Here is a 21073-nt window from a genome sequence, read left to right as displayed (position 1 = left end):
ATCAGGAGAGCTAGACAGACACTACATGCTCATTCTAAAAATTTATCAAACATTCTAAACATTTATGCATCAAACACATTGTTGCCCAATTTCATAAAAGAAGGATAATATCCAAAATGATACATCAAGCCTAAACAGTGATAATGAGTGACTTTGATACCCTAATATCACAAATATTCACAAGTTATTCAAACAAAAATGAAATAAACTCTGGAGTTAAATACAATAATCAAATGTACCTACCATCTACAGAACATTCCACCTGAAAATAAAGAACTCATTCTCTTCTCATTAATCTATAGAACTTTCTCCAAAGTTGACCATATATTTCAAAACAAAATAAGTCTCAATAAATACAGGAAATTTGAAACATCCTGATTCCTCTCTGATGCCCATGGATTAAAGCTGGATGTCAGCAACAGAAACACAAACTCATGGAAGCTGAGCTACTCAGTACCGAATGAAAATTCGGTCAAGGCTGGAATAAAAAACAAACAAACCAAAAGCTTTTTAGAATTGAATGAAAATGAAAACACAGATACCAAAATCTATGAACCATAAAGAAGGCAGTTCTTAGAGAAGAGCTCAAATCACCAAGTGCCTACATAAAAAGCATGACAGAGCTCATATTAATAACCTAAGATCTGCTAGTCATATATCTTTAAGTTTTATTGTAGTTTATAACCAAATCCAAGAGTATTTTAGTTGATTACTAGTTTTCTGTATAAACTGTGTCTCATTGTCAGTTGTCATAAAATTCTTACTGCCTCAATGCCCTCTGATAGGAGAAATGTGATTACTGATCTTTAGGAGAACATTTCAAGGGAAACAACACCCTTCACAGTAGTCACAAGTAATATATCTTGGCTTAACTCTAACCAAACAAGTGAAATATCTATATGATAAGAACTTCAAGTCTCTGAGGAAAGAAATTGAAGGAGACCTCAGAAAATGGAGAGATACCCCATGATCATGGATTGGTAGGATTAACATAATAAAAATGGCCATCCTACCAAGAGCAATCTACAGATTCAATGCGATCTCCATCAAAATTTCAACACAATTCTTCACAGACATGGGAAGAACAATTCTCAACTTTGTATAGACAAACAAAAATCCCAAGATAGCCAAAATAAAAGACAACAATAAAAGATCATCTAGGGTAATCACCATTTCTGACCTCAAGCTGTAATACTGAGCAGTGATGATAAAAACTGCATGGTATTGGTACAGAGACAGGTTGATCAATGGAATAGAATTGAAGACCCAGAAATAAACCTACACATGTATGGACACTTGATCTTTGACAAAGAAGCCAAGAATACACAGTGGAAAAAAGAAAGCATCTTCAATAAATGGTGCTAGTCTAACTAGCAGTTGGTATGTAAAAGAAATGAAAATAGATTCATTATTTGTCACCTTGCACAAAGCTCAAGTCCAGGTGGATCAAAGACCTCAATATAAAACAAGATACATTGAATCTAATAGAAGAGAAAGTAGCATGGGCGGCAGGGGAGAGGGGAGACTTCTTAAACAGAACTCCAAGGCTCTAAGATCAAGAATTGATAGATAGGACCTCATGAAACTGAAAAGCTTCTGTAAGGCAAAGGACATTGTCAATAGGAAAAATGGCAAACTCTAGATTGGGAAAAGATCTTCACTAACCCCACATCAGATAGAGGGTTAGTATCCAAAATATACAAACAACTCAAGAAGTTAGACTCCAAAGGCAGAACAAACCAAACAAGCAAAAAAAAAAAACCCAAAACAAACAAACAAACAAACAAACAACCAAGCAACCAACCAAATGAACAAAAAACACAATTAAAAAATGGTGTATAGAGCTAAACAGAATTCTCAACAAAGGAATCACATGGAAAAACAAAAACCGAGGATAGCCAAAACAATCCTGAACAATAAAAGAATTTCAGGAGGAATCACTATCCCTGACCTCAGGCTGTACTACAGAGCAATAGTGAAAAAAACTGCATGGTATTGGTACAGAAATAGGCACAGTGATCAATGGAATCAAATCAAAAGCCCAGAAATAAGCCCACACACCTATGGATACTTGATTTTTGATAAGAAAACAAAAACCATACAATGGAAAACTGAAAGCATCTTCAGCAAATGGTACTGGATAAATGATGTATAAATGTAAAAGAATAAAAATAGATTCATACTTATAACCTTACACAAAAAGTCCAAGTAGATAAGGACCTCAACATAAAACCAGATACACTAAATCTCACAGAAAAGAAAGTTGGAAATACCCTTGAATGCATTGGTATGGGAGACAATTTCCTAAACAACACCTATGGCTCAGGCTCTAAGATCAACAATTGATAAATGGGACTTCATGAAACTGCAAAGCTTCTGTAAGGCAAAGGATACTATCAATAGGACATATCAGCAGCTCACAGATTGGGAAAGGATCTTCACCAACTGCATCTGACAGAGAGCTAATACCATAATTTACAAAGAGCTCAAGAAGTTAGACACCAACAATCCAAATAACCCAATTGAAAAGCAGGGCACAAAATTAAACAGAGAATTCTCAACAGAGAAACCTTGAATGACTGAGAAACACAAAATGTTCAAAGTCCTTAGTCATCAGGGAAACGCAAATCCAAACAACTCTGAGGCTCCATCTTACAGCCATCGGGATGGCTAAGATACATAGCACACGCTGTCAAGGATGTAGAGCATGGGGAAACACTGATGGAAGTACAATTGCTGGAAATCAATTTGGTGTTTTCTCAGAAAACTGGGAATAGTTCTACCTCAAGACTCAGCTATACAACTTCTGGGCATATACCAAACGATGCTCCAACATCTAATAAAGACACTTGCTCAACTCTGTTCATAGCAGCTTTATTTGTAATAGCCAGAAACTAGAAACAACCTAGATGTCCCTCAACTGAAGAATGGATAAAGAAAATGTGATACATTTACACAGTGGGATACTATTCAGGTATTAAAAACCAAGATATCATGGATTTTGCAGGCAAATGGGTAGAACTTGAGAATATCATCCTGAGTGAGGTTACCTAGTTCCAAAAGGGCATGCATTGTATGTACTCACTTCTAAGTGGATATTAGCTATAAAATATAGGTACCATGTTATACACAGACGCAAAGGAGCTAAAGAAAGAAGGAAGGCCCAAGAAAGGAAGCTTGAATCTCAATTAGAGGGGGGAATAAAATAGTCATAAGAGGCAGTTGGAGGGAGCGAACTGAAAGAGAGGCAGAATGAGGAAGAGAATGTGGGATTCAGGAAAGACAGGGGTGATGACTAGAGGGCCATAAAAATGAATGGAAATCTGCAACTGACAGGGGTAAAGAGGTAGGTGGTATCTCCAGGACGAGATATGACCTGGGACAAGGGAGACATCTAAGTATCAATGGAGGTGGCCTCAGTTGTGACTCACTATATTGGGGATATGGAACCTGAAAGGCCATCTCCTTTATCCAGACAGGAACCCCAGTGGAGTGATAGACACACCAACCCACCCACAAAATTTTCAACTCAAACATTATCCTGTCTCTACAAGTAATGCAGGCATGGAAGAGGGATCAGACGCTGCGGGAATGGCCAACCAATAACTGGCCCAACTAGAGACCCATCCCATGGGCAAGCACCAGTCACTATTAATGATACTCTTTTATGCCTACAGACAGGAACAAGTTGTCCTCTGAGAGGCTCCATCCAGCAGCTGACTCAGACAGATACAGACATTCACAGCCATAAAGTGGAGCTTGGGGATTCTTACAGAATAGAAGGAAGGATTGTGAATCTCTAAAGGAATAGGAACCCCATAAGAAGACCAACAGAGTCAACTAACCTGGAGCCTTGGGGCTCTCAGAGTCTGAACCACCAACCAAAGGACATATACTCGCTATACCTAGGCTTCTCTGGTCACATGTAGCGTATGTGCAACTTGTTCTTCATGTGGGTCCTGAACAACTGGAGCCAGGTCTATCCCAAAAGCTGTTGTTGCCTGTACGTGGGATATGTTCTTCTAGCTGGGCTATCTTGTTTGACTTTAGTGGTAGAGGAAGAGCCTAGCCACAGAGATTTAGTGCCAAGGTGGTGGTGGGGAACCCAGGGAGCCCCCAACTGCCCAGAGGAGAAAGGGAGAAGGAATGGGGTAAGGACTGTGGCACAGCATGACTGGGAGGGGGCAGTGAGTGAGATGTAAAGTGAATAAGTAACAAAAAATTAAATTAATTAAAAAATTAATAAATTAAACTAAAAAATTAAAAAGAATTGATGCCCAAAATTTGTATTTGCAAGGAAAATTCATCAAATGAATGTCTGTGAAATATTCCTGTCATTTATAGCATATTCTTGCATTCTAGCTTGATAAGATACCGAGTTAATTCTTTCATTTTTTGTATCAATTAGTTTTCCAAAAAGTTATAATTGCTTTTGGGTCATAATTCTGTTCAGAAGCCAAGATCTAGATCTTATATGTTCTATTGTTTTAATAAGGTCAACAGAAGTTCATTTTATACAATTTCTGATCACTCATTGAGACATTCAGTGAATTTTTGTGTTTAAAAGAACAAATATCCTTAATTTCTAAAAACTCAGAAGTAATTTCACAAAAGGAAAAATCATATATCTTAGAATTCATAGAACAACTTTTTTGTTGAGTATTCTGACTTGTGGGACACAATGAAAATAGTGCTAAGGAGAAGATTCACAGCACTAAGTGCCTTATAAAGAAATTGGAGAGACCTCACATTAGCAACTTAACAGCACATCCAAAAGGTCTAGAACAAAAAGAAGCAAACACAGCCAAGAGGAGAAGACAGCAGGAAATAATCAAACTCTGGGCTGAAATCAACAAATTGGAAACAAAGAGAATGATAAAAAGAATCAATGAAGCCAAAAGCTGGTTTTTGTCTGTGTGTGTGTGTGTGTGTGTGTGTGTGTGTGTGTGTGTGTGTGTCTGTGTGTCTGTGTGTGTGTGTGTTTTGAAAAAAATCAACAAGCTAGACAAATCCTTAGCCAAACTAAATAAAAGGCAGAGAAATAGTATCCAAATTAACAAAATCAGAAATAAAAAGGGAGATATAACAACTGACACTAAGGAAATTAAAAAATCTTTGGGTCTTACTTCAAAAGCCTGTACTCCACAAAATTGGAAAAGCTAAACAAAGAGCATGATTTTATAGGCATATACCATTTACCAAAGTTAAATAACTATCAGGTAAACTATTTAAATAGACCCCAAACCCCTAAGAAAATATAAGCAATCATTAAAAGTCCCCCCCCACCCAAAAAAGCCCAGGAAAGTCCAGGGCCAGATGGGTTTAGTGCAGAATTCTACCAGACTTTCAAAGAAGAGCTAATATCAGTACTCCTCAAACTATTCCACAAAATAGAACCAGAAGGCACATTGCCAAACTCATTCTATGAGGCCACAGTCACCCTGATACCTAAACCACACAAAGACTCAACAAAGAGAATTTCAGACCAATTTCCTCTAAGAATATTGATGTAAAAATATTCAATAAAATGCTTGCAAACCGAACACATGTAAAACATCATCTACCATGATCAAGTAAGCTTCATTCCAGGGATTCAGGGGTGGTTTAATATATGAAATCTATCAACGCAATCTACCACATAAGGAAACTGAAAGAAAAATAATCACATGACAATCACAAAATCCAAAACCCCACTCGTGTTAAAAGTCTTGGAGAGGTCAGTGATACAAAGCACATACCCAAACACAATAAAGGCAATATATAGCAAGTCAGTAGCTAACATCAAATTAAATGGAGAGAAAGTTAAAGCAATTCTACTATATCAGGGACAAGACAAGGCTGTCCACTTTCTCCATATCTATTCAATATAGAACTCAAAGTTCTAGCTAGAGCAATAAGACACTAAAGGAGATCAAGTGGATAAAAATCGGAAAAGAAGTCAAAGTATCAATATTCTCAAATAATATGATAATATAATAAGTGACCCCCAAAATTCTACCAGAGTATTCTATATTATAACCATTAATAATTTTTTTACATAATTAGAGATGGATAGAGAAAGAGAGTAACAAACTTTGTTTTAATGAGGTCTTTGAAAGTATTTTGAAGGGCCTTTGGTTGACTTTTGAAGTGTTTAAAAGTTTGATATAATTGGATCTTTGGGGCATTATCCCTGAAGGCTGAGAAGTTTCAAACCTCTGTATAATACAGCTGCTGAACTTTAAATTGTTCAGGGACAGCGAGTATTCCCCCAAACAATAAGTGGTTTAAACTTATACAGTGCTACAGTTGGGATCCTTTGGTAATTTTGGTTATGTTTGTAACAGCTGATCATTTTGAAAGAAATGCATTGCATAATTGATTTTTCTATAACAATCCATATTTTAAATGTGAATATATTAATTCTTCTTTGCACATAACTAACCATAACTAACCTGTGGAATCTATCATAAAACATTTTTATTTGGACTTTATAGCATGGAATTCAGGTGGGAGAACCATTTTTCCTTGATTACTATTTTTGTGCAGTATAAAAGTATCAAATTCTGAGCACTCAGGCTAACTTTAGTTTTAACACCAGTATACATTTTTTCTTTAAAATAAGTTTGTATAATAATTTACTTGGCAGGGGTTTTAAGTATTAAAATTTTCAGAAAAATCCATAAGAAATAATTTGTTAACTAATAATTAAGAATCAATGATTATTGATAAAAGAAAATATTAATAAGAAAAGGAAAAACTACATGTTTAGTTGCCATAGAAGGGAGGAATTCTGAGGGTTTTTTTTTTCTAGCATACTAAAGCTACATTCAGTGTTATTGATACTGTTTGGACTTTCAGTGTAGGCTGCTTAGGAATCAGTGAGTAAAACGGGAGAAATAAATAAAAGCACTTGTTAATTGGGTAGAAATAAGCCACAGTGGAAGAAAGGAAAGAAGCAGTTTCTTAAACCATGTCTCCATCATCATCCATGAACTAAGACATTGTCATGTCAGTACCCTGGTCAGCATCTCTGTTGACGTCAGCTTCTTAAAGGCAGAGAACAAGAAGACTGACTGTTGGAGCAACAGAAACCCTGAAGCAAGAAACAGAAACAAAGGCAGAAGTACTGCGACATGGACCATCTGCTCGGTGCATCTTTCTAAGAAAGCAGGCAGAGACAGTGGCAACATGGCAGGATGGCAGTGGAAGGAATATTTGAGAGCATACATGTTTGAAGGAAGACTGGAGAGAATCAGAAGGAAAGAAAAGGTTTGACAGTGATAATGAGCAATATAAGTGCAAAAGCAAAATACTTTTTGGGTCTTTCGTTTTGTTTTGTTTTGTTTTTGGTAACAATTTTTGTTAATTTGACACAGAAAGAATGAAATACAACTATCATTTTTAATCTTATTGTCAAAAGCTCTTAAATAGAAGTCTAAAAGACTTTAATTTCTGTGTTTCCTGGAAATCATGCATTTTAAAACATAACAAGAATACTACCCAAGAAAATTTCTTTTAGAACTCTTTAAATATGAAGTAGTGAAAGGAACTGTGTATTGGACATATCAGTGTTTAAATGAGGTGGGTTATTTTGTTTGACTTACAAAATGGTTCTTAAGTGTAACCATAGTGCTTTAAACAATATCATCCTTTATGAAAAAAATTTTTATAAGGTGTTAACTAAACAGAGTTCTTTTAGACCTAGAACATCATAGAATTTCTTTTAAAAATCATTCATTTCTCTCAACATTTCTTCCTTTAACCACTGAAGAATATTCCTGAGTTTTAGCATGAGCTGTCACCTCTTCAAGTATGTGACCTACTTTCCTAAATTGTGTTTGATTTACAGAGTTCAAAATGGACCTATCCAATGTCTATTGATGTTTCCTCCATTTGGTCACTTGCACACCTTTATTGAAAACCTGTTTCAAGGGTAGGATTATGGGCTGACAAAAATATTAAATTGGCATTCTGCCGTCTACTTCATTGTTTTCTAGACTTTGCCATGGATTAATTAAATAGCTTAAGCCTGTTTCTTCCCCTCAGATCAAAGCACACTATCCTGTAAATTTTTTTTGTGTGTGGTGGAATTGTGTTTATAACAATGAAGATAAGTCTGGAAGTACTTTTCTAGCTAAATGGACATTATATCTATTTATGCTCCTCAGATGAAATGAGGAGAATCTTTCTAGAATAGCTGTTTGTGCTGGTGAGGAAATGCCAGGAGAAAATGTCACTGTTTGGAGCCTTTTTTTCCTGGAGGGATTTTCCCGATACCCAAGGTTAGAGATTGTTCTGTTTGTCTTCAGCCTTGTAATGTACCTGGTTACCATCCTGGGTAACAGTACCCTTATCTTAATCACTGTCCTGGATTCACACCTTCAAACCCCTATGTACTTGTTTCTTGGAAACCTCTCTTTCATGGACATCTGCTACACGTCTGCTTCTATTCCTACTTTACTTGTGAACTTGCTGTCATCTAAGAAAACCATCATCTTCTCTGGGTGTGCCGTGCAGATGTACCTGTCCCTTTCCATGGGATCGACAGAGTGTATACTTCTGGCTGTGATGGCCTATGATCGTTATGTGGCCATTTGTAACCCTCTGAGATACCCCATCATCATGAGCAGGCACGTCTGTGTGCAGATGGCCGCCATCTCCTGGGTGACAGGCTGTCTGACTGCTCTGCTGGAAACTAGTTGTGCCCTGCAGATCCCCCTCTGTGGGAACGTCATCGACCATTTCACATGTGAAATCCTTGCAGTGCTAAAACTAGCTTGTGTGAGTTCCCTGCTCGTGGACATGGTTATGCTGGTGGTCAGTATTCTCCTGCTGCCCATCCCAATGCTTTTGATTTGCATCTCGTATGGCTTCATCCTTTCTACAATTCTGAGGATCGGCTCAACAGAGGGAAGAAACAAAGCTTTTTCAACCTGTGGTGCACACTTGACTGTGGTCATCTTATATTATGGGGCTGCTCTCTCCATGTACCTGAAGCCTTCTTCATCAAACTCACAAGAAATAGACAAAATTATCTCGTTGCTTTATGGAGTGCTTACCCCTATGTTGAACCCAATAATTTACAGCTTAAGGAACAAAGAAGTAAAAGATGCTGTGAAAAAACTGCTGGGCAAAGTGCCCTTGGCACCAGGCATGTGACTGTCACTGATTGGGTACCTGGGACTTTCCCAAGGACGTGCCTGCCACTGGCAGAACTCAGCAGAGAAATTCTAGATATGATTTAGCCCTTTAGGATTCTGACCTGAATGTGAGTTCTGCAGTTCCTCAGCCATGAGGTATTTGTACACAGACTAATTTATTATGGATGTGGTAGGTCCCAAAGTTCACTTACTAATATTCCTTGTCTTGGTGCATCATCGTTTGGAGGATATCAATTTAGTCACTAGAAATTTGCTCCAAATCCAAAATAAACTTGGATAAATGTAGTCAGTGAATCTTAGGGCCAGAAGAATACCTTTTGCGCTTCAATACTTTATAGAATTGGGTAGGATCCTAAAGATATAAACCAAATAACTAAAGAATAATAAATATATTGTCATTGATCATGGAAATACAAAAATGAAATCAAAGAAAAATCAAAATACTTGGCCAACACTGTATTGTGGCAAACTTTGATGGCAATGTCCCTCTGACTTCTTGTCAGAGCTTATTCTACTCATGGTTGTGGCTTCTTACGCGTTGACTAAAAAAAATCCCTGTCTTTTCAAGTAAGGATCTAATATGACTCGCTTGACGCTTGCCTGTCAGCTTTGCTTTTTCTAAGCAAACCTATTACTGAGAAACTATTCTTTCTATGCGCTAAGTCTTTTTTGTTTGTTCATGTATTTTTTTCTTTATTGGATGACTGACTTCACAATGGCTGACAAGGAAGCACTGTTCTAGAAATAACAATATTTTTCTTTAGACACCTTAGTCATTCCAGACCCTGGTATTTTCAATGGCATATTGCAGTAAAAATATAGAGTGGTCTTTCATTAGGCTGTTGTTAATTTTATCTTGGGAATAAAACTGAAAATTCTCTGGAGTTTGTTACAAATGTGTTAAATGTAAACAGTACTAGAGACAGAAATGGATGAAACCTTAACTGAAAGCGTGACCCTAAAGAACCTGGAGACACAGAAGTAGAGCAGCCCTATGCAATCCATTTGCTCTGCTACAAGGCCATCAAGATATGCACATGGAACTAAGTCTTCAGACTGAGATATGACCAGAAGAGGGACAAATAGGTAAGAGATTCTCCAAGTGTCGGAAGAGGGAACCATGAGGGAAATGGGTGGCTCTTTAGCAGAACTCCACCATGACAATAAAGATTCTAGCCACACGCTTAATAAAGTTGCAGTTGTTGAAAATATTTGATCTCAATTAGGGGCTTCCACCATGCCTTTGATCATTTAATTCATGGATAAAACACACACGACTTTTTTTAAAAAAAATTAGATATATTTCTTTACTTACATTTCAAATATTATTCCCTTACCCAGTTTCCTGTCCATAAGCCCCAATCCCCTCCCCCTCCCCCATACACGTATTCCCCCAGTGCATCACCTGTACCACCCCCACCCCCCGGACTATGCGTCCAACCTTGGCAGGACCAAGGGCTTCCCCGTCCACTGGTGCCCAACAAGGCTATTCTCTGCTTCCTATGCAGTTGGAGCCCAGAGTCAGTCCATGTATAGTCTTTGGGTAGTGGTTTAGTCCCTGAAGCTCTGGTTGGTTGGCATTGTTGTTCTTATGGGGTTGCAAGGCCCTTCAGCTCTTTCAATAATTTCTCTAATTCCCCCCAAGGGGGTCCTGTTCTCAGTTCGGTGGTTTGCTGCTGGCATTGACCTCTGTATTGGACATGCTCTGGATGTGTCTCTCACGAGAGATCTATATCTGGTCCCTTTCAGCATGCATTTTTTGGCTTCATCATTCTTATCTAGTTTTGGTGGCTGTATATATATATGGGCCACATGTGGGTCAGGCTCTGAATGGCCATGCCTTGAGTTGCTGCTCTAAACTTTTCTTCCATATCCCCTCCTGTGGATAATTTTTCCCTTTTGAAGAAGGAGAGGGAGCATCCACATTTTGGTCATCCCTCTTCTTGAGCGTCCTGTGGTCTGTGGATGGCATCTTGGGTAATTTGAGTTTTTTGGCTAATATCTACTTATCAATGAGTGCATACCAAGTGTGTTTTTCTGTGACTGGGTTATCTCACTCAGGATGATATTTTCCAGTTCCATCCATTTGTCTATGAATTTCATGAAGTCATTGTTTTTGATGGCTGAGTAGAACTCCATTGTTTAGCTTTACCACAATTTTTGAATCCATTCCTCTGTTGAAGGGCATCTGGGTTTTTTCCAGCTTCTGGCTATTATAAATTAGGCTGCTATGAACATAGTGGAGCATGTGTCTTTGTTGTATGTTGGGGCAACTTTTGGGTATATGCCCAAGAGAGGTATAGCTGGGTCCTCAGGTGGTGAAATGTTCAATTTTTCTGAGAAAACTTGAGACTGATTTCTCAATCCCACCAGTCTGCAATCCTACCAACAATGGAGGAGTATTCCTCTTTCTCCACATCTTCGCCAGCATCTGCTGTCACCTGAGTTTTTGATCTTAGTCATTCTCACTGGTGTGAGGTGAAATCTCAGGGTTGTTTGGATTTGCAGGTCCCTGAGGACTAAGGATGTGGAACATTTCTTTAGGTGCTTTTTGGCTATTCGATATTCCTCAGCTGAGAATGTTTTGTTTAGCTCTGTACCCCATTTTTCAATAGGGTTATTTGGCTCTCTGGAGTCTAACTTCTTGAGTTCTTTGTATATTTTGGATATTAGACCTCTATCAGCTGTAGGATTGTTAAGGATCTTTCCCCAATCTGTTGGTTGCCATTTTGTCCTAATGACAGTGTCTTTTGCCTTTCAGAAGCTTGGCAGTTTCATGAGGTCCCATTTGTCGATTCTTGATTTTAGAGCATAAGCCATTGGTATTTCATTCAGGGAATTTTCCCCAGTGCCCATGTATTCGAGACTCTTCCCCACCTTTTCTTCTATTAGTTTGAGTGTATCTGGTTTGATGTGGAAGTCCTTGATCCACTTGGACTTAAGCATTGTACAGAGCGATAAGAATGGATCAATTTGCATTCTTCTACATGCTGACTCCCAGTTGAACCAGCACCATTTACTGAAAATGCTATCTTTTTTCCATTGGATGGTTTTAGCTCCTTTATCAAATATCAAGTGACCATAGGTGTGTAGGTTCATTTCTGGGTCTTCAATTCTGTTCCACTGATCTACCTGCCTGTCTCCGTACCAATACCATATACTTTTTATGACTATTGCTCTGTAATACTGCTTGAGTTCAGGGATAGTGATTCCCCCAGAAGTCCTTCTATTGTTGAGGATAGTTTTCGATATCCTGGGTTTTCTGTTATTCCAAATGAATTTGAAAATTGCTCTTTATATCTCTATAAAGAATTGAGTAGGAATTTTGATAGGTATTGCATTGAATCTGTAGATTGCTTTTGGCAAAATGGGAAATTAATCCTGCCAATCCATGAGCATGGGAGGTCTTTCTGTCTTCTGAGATCTTCAATTTCTTTCTTCACAGACTTGAAGTTCTTGTCATATAGAAGTTTCACTTGCTTGGTTAAAGTCACACCAAGATATTTTATATTATTTTGGTCTATTGTGAAGGGTGTCATTTCCCTAATTTCTTTCTCAGCCTGTTTATCCTCTTAGTAGAGGAAGGCTACTGATTTGTTTGAGTTAATTTTTTTTATTAACTTGAGTATTTCTTATTTACATTTCGAGTGTTATTCCCTTTCCTGGTTTATGGGCCAACATCCCCCTAACCCCTCCCTCTCCCCTTCTTTATGGGTGTTCCCCTCCCCATCCTCCTCCCATTGCCGCCCTCCCCCCAACAATCACATTCACTCAGGGTTCAGTCTTAGCAGAACCCAGGGCTTCCCCTTACACTGGTGATCTTACTAGGATATTCATTGCTACCTATGGGGTCAGAGTCCAGGGTCAGTCCATGTATAGTCTTTAGGTAGTGGCTTAGTCCCTGGAAGCTCTGGTTGCTTGGCATTGTTGTTCATGTGGGGTCTCGAGCCCCTTCAAGCTCTTCCAGTTCTTTCTCTGATTCCTTCAACGGGGGTCCTATTCTCAGTTCAGTGGTTTGCTGCTGGCATTCGCCTCTGTATTGGCTGTATTCTGGCTGTGTCTCTCAGGAGAGATCTACATCCGGTTCCTGTCTGCCTGCACTTCTTTGCTTCATCCATCTTGTCTAATTGGGTGGCTGTATATGTATGGGCTACATATGGGGCAGGCTCTGAATGGGTGTTCCTTCTGTGTCTGTTTTAATCTTTGCCTCTCTATTCCCTGCCAAGGGTATTCTTGTTCCCCTTTTAGAGAAGGAGTGAAGCATTCACATTTTGATCATCCGTCTTGAGTTTCATGTGTTCTACGTATCTAGGGTAATTCAAGCATTTGGGCTAATAGCCACTTATCAATGAATGCATACCATGTGTGCTTTTCTGTGATTGGGTTACCTTACTCAGGATGATATTTTCCAGTTCCAACCATTTGCCTACGAATTTCATAAAGTCATTATTTTGATAGCTGAGTAATATTCCACTGTGTAGATGTACCATATTTTCTGTATCCATTCCTCTGTTGAAGGGCATCTGGGTTCTTTCCAGCTTCTGGCTACTATAAATAAGGCTGCTATGAACATAGTGGAGCACGTGTCTTTTTTATATGTTGGGGCATCTTTGGGTATATGCCCAAGAGAGGTATAGCTGGGTCCTCAGGCAGTTCAATGTCCAATTTTCTGAGGAACCTCCAGACTGATTTCCAGAATGGTTGTACCAGTCTGCAATCCCACCAACAATGGAGGAGTGTTCCTCTTTCTCCACATCCTTGCCAGCATTTGCTGTCACCTGAGTTTTTGATCTTAGCCATTCTCACTGGTGTGAGGTGAAATCTCGGGGTTGTTTTGATTTGCATTTCCCTTATGACTAAAGATATTGAACATTTCTTTAGGTGTTTCTCAGCCATTCGGCATTCCTCAGCTGTGAATTCTTTGTTTAGCTTGGAACCCCATTTTTTATATTTTTGGTTGTGAGCCTAGCCTTTAACGGCTGAGCCATCTCTCCAGCCCGGAACCCCATTTTTTAATAGGGTTATTTGTTTCCCTACGGTCTAACTTCTTGAGTTCTTCATATATTTTGGATATAAGGCCTCTATCTGTTGTAGGATTGGTAAAGATCTTTTCCCAATCCGTTGGTTGCTGTTTTGTCCTAACCAGTGTCCTTTGCCTTACAGAAGCTTTACAGTTTTATGAGATCCCATTTGTCGATTCTTGATCTTAGAGCATAAGCCATTGGTGTTTTGTTCAGGAAATTTTTTCCAGTGCCCATGTGTTCAAGATGCTGCCCTAGTTTTTCTTCTATTAGTTTGAGTGTATCTGGTTTGATGTGGAGGTCCTTGATCCACTTGGACTTAAGCTTTGTACAGGGTGATAAGCATGGATCGATCTGCATTCTTCTACATGTTGACCTCCAGTTGAACCAACACCATTTGCTGAAAATGCTATCTTTTTTCCATTGGATGGTTTTGGCTCCTTTGTCAAAAATCAAGTGCCCATAGGTGTGTGGGTTCAATTCTGGGTCTTCAATTCTGTTCCATTGGTCTATCTGTCTGTCTCTGTACCAATACCATGCAGTTTTTTTTATCACTATTGCTCTGTAATACTGCTTGAGTTCAGGGATAGTGATTCCCCCTGAAGTCCTTTTATTGTTGAAGTTAGTTTTAGCTATCCTGGGTTTTTTGTTATTCCAGATGAATTTGCAAATTGTTCTGTCTAACTCTTTGAAGAATTGGATTGGTATTTTGATGGGGATTGCATTGAATCTGTAGATCGCTTTTGGTAAAATGGCCATTTTTACTATATTAATCCTGCCAATCCATGAGCATGGGAGATCTTTCCATCTTCTGAGGTCTTCTTCAATTTCTTTCTTCAGAGTCTTGAAGTTCTTATTGTACAAATCTATTACTTGCTTGGTTAAAGTCACACCGAGGTACTTTATATTATTTGGGTCTATTATGAAGGGTGTCGTTTCCCTAATTTCTTTCTTGGCTTGTTTCTCTTTTGTGTAGAGGAAGGCTACTGATTTATTTGAGTTAATTTTATACCCAGCCACTTTGCTGAAGTTGTTTATCAGCTTTAGTAGTTCTCCGGTGGAACTTTTGGGATCACTTAAATATACTATCATATCATCTGCAAATAGTGATATTTTGACTTCTTCTTTTCCGATCTGTATCCCCTTGACCTCCTTTTGTTTTCTGATTGCTCTGGCTAGAACTTCAAGAACTATATTGAATAAGTAGGGAGAGAGTGGGCAGCCTTGTCCAGTCCCTGATTTTAGTGGGATTGCTTCAAGTTTCTCTCCATTTAGTTTAATGTTAGCAACTGGTTTGCTGTATATGGCTTTTACTATGTTTAGGTATGGGCCTTGAATTCCTATTCTTTCCAGGACTTTTATCATGAAGGGGTGTTGAATTTTGTCAAATGCTTTCTCAGCATCTAATGAAATGATCATGTGGTTTTGTTCTTTCAGTTTGATTATATAATGGATCACGTTGATGGTTTTCTGTATATTAAACCATCCCTGCATGCCTGGGATGAAGCCTACTTGATCATGGTGGATGATTGTTTTGATGTGCTCTTGGATTCGGTTTGCCAGAATTTTATTGAGTATTTTTGTGTCAATATTCATAAGGGAAATTGGTCTGAAGTTCTCTTTCTTTGTTGGGTCTTTGTGTGGTTTAGGTATAAGAGTAATTGTGGCTTCATAGAAGGAATTCGATAGTGCTCCATCTTTTCAATTTTGTGGAATATTTGGATAATATTGGTATGAGGTCTTCTATGAAGGTCTGATAGAATTCTGCACTAAACCCGTGTGGACCTGGGCTCTTTTTGGTTGGGAGACCTTCAATGACTGCTTCTACTTCCTTAGGAGTTATGGGGTTGTTTAACTGGTTTATCTGTTCCTGATTTAACTTCGGTACCTGGTATCTGTCTAGGAAATTGTCCATTTCCTGCAGATTTTCAAGTTTTGTTAAATATAGGCTTGTATAGTAAGATCTGATGATTTTTTGAATTTCCTCTGAATCTGTAGTTATGTCTCCCTTTTCATTTCTGATTTTGTTAATTTGGACACACTCTCTGTGTCCTCTCGTTAGTCTGGCCAAGGGTTTATCTATCTTGTTGATTTTCTCAAAGAACCAACTTTTGGTTCTGTTGATTCTTTCTATGGTCCTTTTTGTTTCTACTTTGTTGATTTCAGCTCTGAGTTTGATTATTTCCTGCCTTCTACTCCTCCTGGGTGTATTTGCTTCTTTTTGTTCTAGAGCTTTTAGGTGTGTTGTCAAGCTGGAGACATATGCTCTTTCCTGTTTCTTTCTGCAGGCACTCAGAGCTATGAGTTTTGCTCTTAGCACAGCTTTCATTGTGTCCCATAAGTTTGAGTATGTTGTACCTTCATTTTCATTAAATTCTAAAAAATCTTTAATTTCTTTCTTTATTTCTTCCTTGACCAGGTTATCGTTGAGTATTGTTCAACTTCCACGTATATGTGGGCGTTTTTCCCTTATTGTTATTGAAGACCAGCTTTAGGCCGTGATGGTCTGAGCATGCATGGGATTATTTCTATCTCAATTATCATATATGGAGAAACCAAGATATTCCATGACAAAACCAAATTTACACAATCCAGCTTTACAAAGGATAATAGATGGAAAACTTCAACACAAGGAGAGAAACTGCACCCTAGAAAAAGCAAGAAAGTAATCTTTCAACAAACCCAAAAGAAGATAGCCAGACACATGTAATTCCACCTCTAACAAAAAAAATAATAGGAAACAACAATCATTGGTCCCTAATATCTCTCAACATCAGTGGAGTCAATTCCTCAATAAAAGGACATAGACTAATTGTCTGGATATGTTAACAGGACCCGGTATTTTGATGCATACAGGAAACACACTTCAGTAACAAAGATAGACACAACGTCAGAGTAAAAGGCTCGTAAAAAATTTTCCATGCAAATGGTCCCAAGAAAGAAGCTGGAGTAACCATTCTACTATCCAACAAAATAGACTTTCAACCAAAAGTCATCAAAAAAGATAAGGAAGGACACTTCATACTCATCAAAGGAAAAATATATCAAGATGAGCTCTCAATTCTGAACATCTATGCCCCAAATGCAAGGGCACCTACATTCATAAAAGAAACTTTACTAAAGCTCAAGGTGTACATTGCACCACACACAATAATAGTGAGAAATTTCAACACCCCACTCTCAGCCACAGACAGATCATGGACACAGAAGCTAAACAGAGACACAGTGAAACTAACAGACGTTATGAACCAAATGGAATTAAGAGATATCTATAGAACATTCCATCCTAAAACTAAAGAATGTACCTTCTTCTCAGCGCCTCATGGTACCTTCTCCAAAATTGACCATATACTTGGTCACAAAACAGGCCTCAACAGGTACAAGAAGATTGAAATAATCCCATGCGTGCTATCAGTTCACCACAGACTAAGGCTGGTCATCAATAGCAGCAAAAACAACAGAAAGTCTACATATACATGGAAGTTGAACAACTATCTACTCAGTGACAGCTTGGTCAAGGAAGAAATAAAGAAAGAAATGAAATACTTCTTAGAATTTAGTGAAAATGAAGATACAACATACTCAACCTTATGGGACACAATGAAAGCTGTGCTAAGAGGAAAACTCATAGCTCTGAGTGCCTGCAAAAAGAAACAGGAAAGAGCATATACATCATCACCTTGACAGTACACATAAAAGCTCTGGAACAAAAAGAAACAAATACACCCAAGAGGAGTAAAAGGTAGTAAATATTCAAACTTAGAGCTGAGATCAACCAAGTAGAAACAAAAAGAACTATACAAAGAATCAACAAAACCAGGAGCTGGTTCTTTGAGAAAATCAACAAGATAGACAAATCTTTAGCTGGACTAACTAGAGGGCATGTAGAGTGTATCCAAATTAACCAAATCAGAAATGAAAAGCGAGACATAACAACCAAATCTGAGGAAATTAGAAAACTTATCAGATCTTACTACAAAAGCCCATATTCAACAAAACTGGAAAATGTGGGGGAAATGGATAATTTTCTAGACAGATACCAGGTACCAAAGTTAAATCAGGAATAGATAAACCATCTAAATAACCCCATAACGCCTAAAGAAATAGAAGCAGTTATTAAAATCTCCCAACCAAAAAGAGCCCAGGACCAGATGGGTTCAGTGCAGAATTCTATCAGACCTTCATAGAAGACCTCATACCAATACTATCCAATCTACCCCACAAAATAGAAACAGACAGAGCACTAACAAATTTCTTCTATGAAGCCACAATTACTCAAATAGCTAAACCACACAAAGACCCAACAAAGAAAGAGAACTTCAGACCAATTTCCCTTATGAATATTGACACAAAAATACTCAGTAAAATTCTTGCAAACCGAAACCAAGAACACATCAAAACAATCATCCATCATAATCAAATAAGCTTCATCCCAGGGATGCAGGGATGGGTCAATATATGGAAATCCATCAATGTAATCCATTATATAAACCAACTAAAAGATAAAAACTGCATGATCATTTCATTAGATGTTGAGAGAGCATTTGACAAAATTCAACACTCCTTCATGATACAAGTCCTGGAAGGATCAGGAATTCAAGGCCCACACCTAAACATAGTAAAAGCCATATACAGCAAACCAGTAGCTAACATCAAAGTAAACGGAGAGAAACTTGAAGCAATCCCACTAAAGTCAGGGACTAGACAAGGCTGCCCACTCTCTCCCTACTTGTCAATGTCTAGTGTGTTGAGGGCCCTGGGTACGGTCGCACACAACCGGGACACAGGGGATGCAGAGCAAAGGCAGAAGCAACTGCACACAGCTGCAAGCATTATTATTATTATTATTAATTATTATTATTATTATTAATCCTTGTATAGATATGAATATCCACTACTTCAATTTCCAATTTGGCCAGATAACATAAGATCATTATTCCCACAAAACCAGGGACAACTGAGGCAAGAGTAAACAAAGAAATAAGATTAAACAAAGGTTTCTTCTCAAAATATTCACACAACAAATCACCCCTCTTTTTATTATCAAAATATACTTACCATAACCAAGACAGCATGAGAACCACTTCCACAGAAACAGGACACAGCAGAACATAGTTTAAGGCAAGTGAGAAAAACATTTTCTTCTAAAGGTTGGTATTTCAGCTCCTACTGGTACCTGTCCTTGCTTGACCCTGCCTGGGAGCTGCATCTCTGTCTTCCACACCTGCTTATTCAACATAGTATTCAAAGTCCTAGCTAGAGCAATCAAATAATGAAAGGAAGTTACAGGGATACAAATTGGAAAGGAAGAAGTCAAAATATGACTATTTGCAGATCATATGATTGTATACTTAAGTGACCCCAAAAGTTCCACCAGAGAACTACTAAACTTGATAAACAACTTCAGCAAAGTGTCGGGATATAAAATTAACTCAAACAAATCAGTAGCCTTCCTCTCCTCAGAGGATAAATAGACTGAGAAAGAAATTAGGGAAATTACATCCTTCACAATAGGCCAAAATAATATAAAATATCTTGGTGTGACTTTAACAAAGCAAGTGAAAGATCTGTATGACAAGAACTTCAAATCTCTGAAGTAAGAAATTGAAGATCTCAGAAGATGGAAAGACCTCCCATGCTCATGCATTGTCAGGATTAATATAGTAAAAATGGCCATCTTGCCAAAAGCAATGGACAGATTCAATGCAATCCCCATCAAAATTCCAACTCAATTCTTCATAGAGATAGAAAGAACAATTTGCAAATTCATTTGGAATAACAAAAAAAATCCAGGATATCGAAAACTATACTCAACAATAAAAGGACTTCTGGGGGAATCACCATCCCTGACCTCAAGCAAGCAGTATTACAGAGCAATAGTCATAAAAGCTGTATGGTATTGGTACAGAGACAGGCAGATAGATCAGTGGAACAGAACTGAAGACCCAGAAATGAACCCACACACCTATGGTCATTTGATCTTTGACGAAGGAACTAAAACCATCCAATGGAAAAAAGATAGCATGTTCAACAAATGGTGCTGGTTCAACTGGTGGTCAGCATGTAGAAGAATGCAGATCGATCCATTCTTATCACCCTGTACAATGCTTAAGTCCAAGTGGATCAAGGATCTCCACATAAAACCGGATACACTCAAACTAATAGAAGAAAAAGTGGGGAAGCATCTCGAACACATGGGCACTGGAGAAAATTTCCTGAACAAAACACCAGTAGTTTATTCTCTAAGATCAAGAATCAATAAGTGGGACTTCATAAAACTGCAAAACTTCTGTAAGGTAAAGGACACTGTCATTAGAACAAAATGGCCACCAACAGGTTGGGAAAAGATCTTTACCAATCCTACATCTGAAACAGGGCTAATATCCAAAATATACAAAGAACTCAAGAAGTTAGACTCCAGAGAGCCAAATAACCCTATTAAAAATGGGGTACAGAGCTAAACAAAGAATTCTCAGCTAAAGAATATCGAATGGCTGAGAAGCACCTAAAGAAATGTTCAACATCCTTAGTCATCAGGGAAATGCAAATCAAAACAACCTGAGATTCCACCTCACACCAGTCAGAATGGTTAAGATCAAAAACTCAGGTGACAGCATATGCTGGTGAGGATGTGGAGAAAGAGGAAAACTCTTCCATTGTTGGTGGGATTGCAGACTGGTACAACCATTCTGGAAATCAGTCTGGAGTTTCCTCAGAAAATTGGACATTCCACTGCCTGAGGACCCAGCTATTCCTCTCCTGGGCATATACCCAAAAGATGCTCCAACATACAACAAAGACACATGCTCCACTATGTTCATAGCAGCCTTATTTATAATAGCCAGAAGTTGGAAAGAACCCAGATGCCCTTCAACAGAGGAATGGATTTAGAAAATATGGTACATCTAC

The 21073-nt window shown here is 38.2% G+C and overlaps 1 protein-coding gene across 1 annotated transcript; it reads left to right on the top strand.

Annotated features, from left to right (window-relative positions):
- Positions 1-8199: 8199 nt before the first annotated feature.
- Positions 8200-9141, top strand: Or2k2 (olfactory receptor family 2 subfamily K member 2). The gene is given in 1 exon segment (NM_001000582.1): positions 8200-9141. A coding segment is annotated over 1 exon segment (942 nt).
- The last annotated feature ends 11932 nt before the right edge of the window (positions 9142-21073 follow it).

The sequence above is a fragment of the Rattus norvegicus genome, chromosome 5, assembly GCF_021556685.1.
Source record: "Rattus norvegicus strain SHRSP/BbbUtx chromosome 5, alternate assembly SHRSP_T2T, whole genome shotgun sequence".
Classification (NCBI taxonomy): Eukaryota; Metazoa; Chordata; class Mammalia; order Rodentia; family Muridae; genus Rattus; species Rattus norvegicus.
This window is presented reverse-complemented; position numbering and strand designations above follow the sequence as displayed.